The sequence below is a fragment of the Cantharellus anzutake genome, assembly GCF_015039405.1.
Source record: "Cantharellus anzutake strain C23 chromosome Unknown EI90scaffold_132, whole genome shotgun sequence".
Lineage (NCBI taxonomy): Eukaryota > Fungi > Basidiomycota > Agaricomycetes > Cantharellales > Hydnaceae > Cantharellus > Cantharellus anzutake.
This window is the reverse complement of record NW_024067082.1, coordinates 14,760-19,356: the sequence shown is the minus strand read 5'-3', so window position 1 is coordinate 19,356 and position 4,597 is coordinate 14,760. Positions and strand designations below refer to the sequence as shown.

The 4,597-nt window shown below is 47.9% G+C and overlaps 2 protein-coding genes across 2 annotated transcripts; both read left to right on the top strand.

Annotated features, from left to right (window-relative positions):
• The first annotated feature begins 840 nt into the window (after window positions 1–840).
• On the top strand, window positions 841–2,814 carry EI90DRAFT_3003311 (electron transfer flavoprotein, beta subunit). The gene is made up of 8 exons (XM_039056356.1): window positions 841–1,024; window positions 1,114–1,189; window positions 1,276–1,294; window positions 1,391–1,868; window positions 2,001–2,008; window positions 2,096–2,244; window positions 2,314–2,363; window positions 2,424–2,814. Exons 1-8 carry the CDS (start codon window positions 975–977, stop codon window positions 2,425–2,427), a joined length of 834 nt encoding a protein of 277 aa, XP_038908877.1. The 5' UTR covers window positions 841–974; the 3' UTR covers window positions 2,428–2,814.
• Window positions 2,815–3,477: 663 nt separating this feature from the next.
• On the top strand, window positions 3,478–4,358 carry EI90DRAFT_2946388 (glycoside hydrolase; the record flags this gene model as incomplete). The annotated part of the gene is made up of 2 exons (XM_039055339.1): window positions 3,478–3,756; window positions 3,879–4,358. Coding segments are annotated over 2 exons (759 nt in total), but the record flags the coding sequence as incomplete, so codon positions are not given.
• Window positions 4,359–4,597: the final 239 nt, after the last annotated feature.

The window sequence follows — 4,597 nt, the reverse complement described above, 5'->3', positions numbered from 1 at the left end:
CTTCGCACCTTTTCCTTCAAACTTCTTTTTGATTTCCGCCCATGCTATAGGAGCTTCTTTGATACCCTTTATGAGGAGTTTGACTTCCTCATCGATGGACACGACAAGTTGGAGTAAAGCCGCAGAATTACCCTCTTTCCATATTTGGAGTGGAGTTAACACAGTGCTGGGTTGTGGGGCAGGAGTAGCAGGGGGAGTGTTTCCTGAACCTGTACCAGTATTGGCAGGTGCAGTAGTGGGTGCAGGAGCAGGGGGAGTGGAGGAAGGTTTAGGGATTGAACCATCAACATATTCCAGTAAATGATGATTCTCGAGTACAGGTTCAATCATTGATTTCCAAGTTCCATAGTTCAATCCATCAGCTTGTAGCCGATCATTCTCGAAGATTCTGGTATCGACTTTGTGGTCATGGTGGTCATGGTTGATACTGGGTTGATGGGAGTTCTTTCTGGTTAGAATTAGAGAGCCTCTGGGCTTATAACCTAATAGGAGGGCTAACACGGAAGCTCAGTCTCCGTAAATGAAGAACTGAATTACTACGGTTAGTACTAACCTAACACGGAAGCTATAGTACAAGTAATGTAACTAGTAACTAAAACTAATGATACTGACCTCAGTCTCCATAAATGAAGAACTGAGGGGAAAAAGAAAATAGACCCAAACAATTACCTATATACAATGCAGTCACGGTATCAATACAATGGAAACGAAAAGTAAGATCATGTGAGTTTGGTTAGTGAGTCACGCGTCATTGTAACTCCAACAATATCCGAGCAATATGACGGGGGGTAACTGGTTATATTCGATGTGGAATACTTCAATATCCAGTGTCGGATACTTCCAGGATTCTGTGGGGATTCTGGTAATATCTGACGTGAATAGAAGATCGGGCGACAAGCATCACGAGATCAACAATCCGCATAGCCACGCACAATTGGATTTTCTCACGGCTCTGGCTTTATTTCTTCCGACTGATGCGTCCAACTCCAATCCTCAACCTACGGGTCCTCGTCCCCGTCAAGCGGTACGATCTGCATCTATATCCCGATTAAACTCTAAGGATTCTTTTTCATATAAAATTGCTTGCGGAACAAACTTCTTCTGTTGTTGAAGGTGTGTAGATTATGCTGTGAAGATTCGCGTGAACGCAGCACAGACGGGGGTTGATACAAATGTTAAACATTCGATGGTGAGTTCCGTTTTATACATTCTCTCTCTGTTATTGTTAGTGGCCTAAGCTTTTTGTGCTATCAAACTATGACTTCTCTTTTTTAGAACCCATTCGATGAGATAGGTACGCTTAAACCGCCAAAATGCCCTTCCTCGAATTCCCCAACTTACAAATTCTCCATTCTCTCCCCATGACCACATTGAAATACCAAAAATCCAGCTATAGAAGAAGCCGTTCGCCTCCGCGAGCGTGCGCAAAAATCCAACTCTCCTTTCCCGATCACCAACATCACGGCACTCACCATCGGACCTCCCAAATCCGCTGAAACGCTCCGTACGGCCCTCGCCCTAGGCGCCGATTCGGCTATTCATGTCGAAACGGCTGAATCGAATCCTTTGCCTGAACCTCTCACCGTCGCCAAGGTCATTCAAGCTATCATACAAAAGCAGCAGCAAGGAGGAGAAGGGAAGGAGAAAGAGAAAGTGGATCTGGTGATTATGGGTAAACAGGCTATCGATGATGATGCAGGGCAGACGGGACAGATTCTCGCTGGATTGTTAGGATGGGGACAAGCTACGTTCGTGAGCAGAGTGGACGTGAGGGAGGATGGACAAGGTGTGGATATCATGAGAGAGGTGGATGGTGGAGCGGAGGAATTGAGCGTTAGGTTGCCTGTTGTTATCACTACGGACTTGAGGTGAGTTGGTGAGCTTTACCGTGTTTCCATCTTTGTGTGGGGCGAATGGAGCGCGGAAACGCGACCACCCGATCAACCGATGAAGTTGGCTGACGACTGGCTGAAACTTGCCTTGCTCTTCTTTGGGGCTAGATTGAATGGTGAGCGTGTCTTGCTCGTTCTTGCTTTGGCCCTACCGAAAAAGAATGCTGAGAGGTACCTTTTCCTTTTCTCTTGTCTTACCTTAGAGCCCCGCTTCGCCTCTCTGCCAAACATCATGAAGGCCAAAAAGAAGCCTATAGAGAAAATCACACCTTCCGATCTCGGTATTAACTTTGAACCTGCGTTCAAGACACTTAAAGTCACCGAACCCCCCACACGGAAAGGAGGGAAAAAGGTATGTCTATATCGACTGCACTCTCAAATTTTTCTGTCCTCTCAATGACATTTATTTTTTTCTTCCTAGACTACGAATATTGAAGAGGTGGCGAAGATCTTGTCTGCACATGTGGCGAGGTAGGTTGGAAAGATCGCCGCGGTTCATGGATGTATATACATTAATAATATGTGCGCCAGATGACGGTGGGGACTCGGGGGACAGCCCGAATCAAGGTGGCGTCGTCGCGTCGGGCGCCGCTGATGTGATGGTAACATGTTCCATGTCCGACGGCAGTCGATCGCCTGTCGATCGCAGTAGGCAGGTCACCAGCCTCCATCATCAGTGTGTAGCAACGTTAAATTTTTCTCGGTACATACATATTATACATAGTGTGAAGTGGTTACAACCCCCGCATTTCTCAAAGGCCAAGTAGCTTAATTACAATGAATATCGTCGTCAACCTTATTAACCACCAATACCGGGCGGCAAATTCGCGGATTTTGTTCGACTGAGGCCAACGAAAACTTAATTGATGGAGCCACATTGACCTACATTGTTTTTTTCTTCCACCAATGCGTTTTCCTCCTGATGGCCAAAGCAGTCGAATGGTTCCAACCTCGGTGACCATTCAATCAAATGGCAACAAGGCATTAGTTGGTTACGTAATCAATGGGTCCTTTTTGTGGGGCAACGTTTCTTATCTCCCCGGGGCATTCGCCGGCGACTGCGATGAGCTACATGCCTGAGGTACGCTGAGGGAAGTGCTAGTTTGTTGGCTTGATGATAGGATCACTATAGGACGGAGGGGTTCTGGCTACAACAAAGAGAGTCTTTCTTGTCTTTGTTCGAAGATCATGTTTCTGTCTCAGTCACATCAACGACCACACAAAAGGGAATAAGGGAATCGATTCCCGCTCCTTTTTGTGACCGTATGAATTCCACGTAACCCCCACCTGCTTCAATATTTTCGGTGATACCGTATTTAAGATCAGGCCCGTTGCCTCCTTTTGCTTGTTCTTTCCAACTCACCCTTCCACTCACCCCTCCTTCTCACCTCCTCCCTTCTCCATTCGTCTTGCTTTGCTTGCTCTTTCTCTTCCTTTCTTTTGAACAGCGCCGCACGCCTCTCCCTCCGCACTTGCACTCTTGTTGTATCAAGCCACTCTCTCTGATCGGCTCGCGCCCCAACTACATACCATATTTCTTGTTTTTTTTTTTTTTTTTTTTACAACACCCGTTTCCCAACTCACCATGCTCCCAACCACCTCCCGTGTATTTCTCGGCGCCATCGCGTTATTCTCTTCGTTTCAAGCTGTCTCCGCTCATGGTGGTGTCCTTCAAGTGACTATCGATGGCCAGAGCTATAAAGGTGCCCTTCCTGGTGGTCCTCCTATGGACACTATGATTCGTCAAGTCTCCCAAAATGGTCCTGTTACCGATCCGACTTCGATGGACATGTCATGTGGTTATTCAACAGGTCCCGCCCCCGAAGTTGCGCCCGCTAAGCCTGGCTCGAACCTTAAGATCTTGGTAAGCCTCTGGTCTCCCCCCTCCATCTTTCCCAGCGGATCATGTATCAACACGCTGACCACTTCCATCCTCTTGTTCGCATTGTATGCACCCTGTCGCGCTCCTTCAACCGGTTGATGTAGTGGGCAAATTCGTACACTGCCCACTGGATTCATTTTATGGGCCCCATCATGACCTACATGGCCCTCTGTGAAAACAACGACTGCAAAACCGATAAGGGGACGTCCAACAAGTGGTTCAAGATCTCAGAATTGGGTCAGAAAAGTCCCGGAGGCGATTGGTACATGAAGGATCTCTTCAATGGGGAACCCTACAGCGTTCAAATCCCTACCGGTCTACCAGATGGTCAATACCTCCTCAGATCCGAGTTGATCGCCCTTCACCGTGCTCAGAGTTCAGGTGGAGCTGAATTCTACCCTTCTTGTATGCAGTTGAGCATATCAGGTGGGAAAGCCTCGACCTCGGCTCTTTCGACCGTGCCGACCACCATGTTCCCTGGGGCCTATAAAGCTAGTGATCCTGGTATTCTAGTTGACGTTTATCAAGCTGGGTTTAATTATGCTGGCAAGTTCCCTGGTCCTCCCCTTGCGTCTCTTTTGGGCACTGGTGGAGGTTTGGGTAATGGGGGAGGAGATAAGAATACTAGCACGACGCCGTCAAAGAAGATGAGTACTGCTGTGGTCAAGTCCCTCCCTACCACGTCCATTGGTGTTCCTCTGAACGTTGGTAACAATGCTACTACCACCATCACTTCCCCGACTCCCGTGCCCACATCCATCTCCCACAAAGGATCCCACACACCCTCCTACACCGTCGTTACGTTAACGCTTACCGTCCCTCT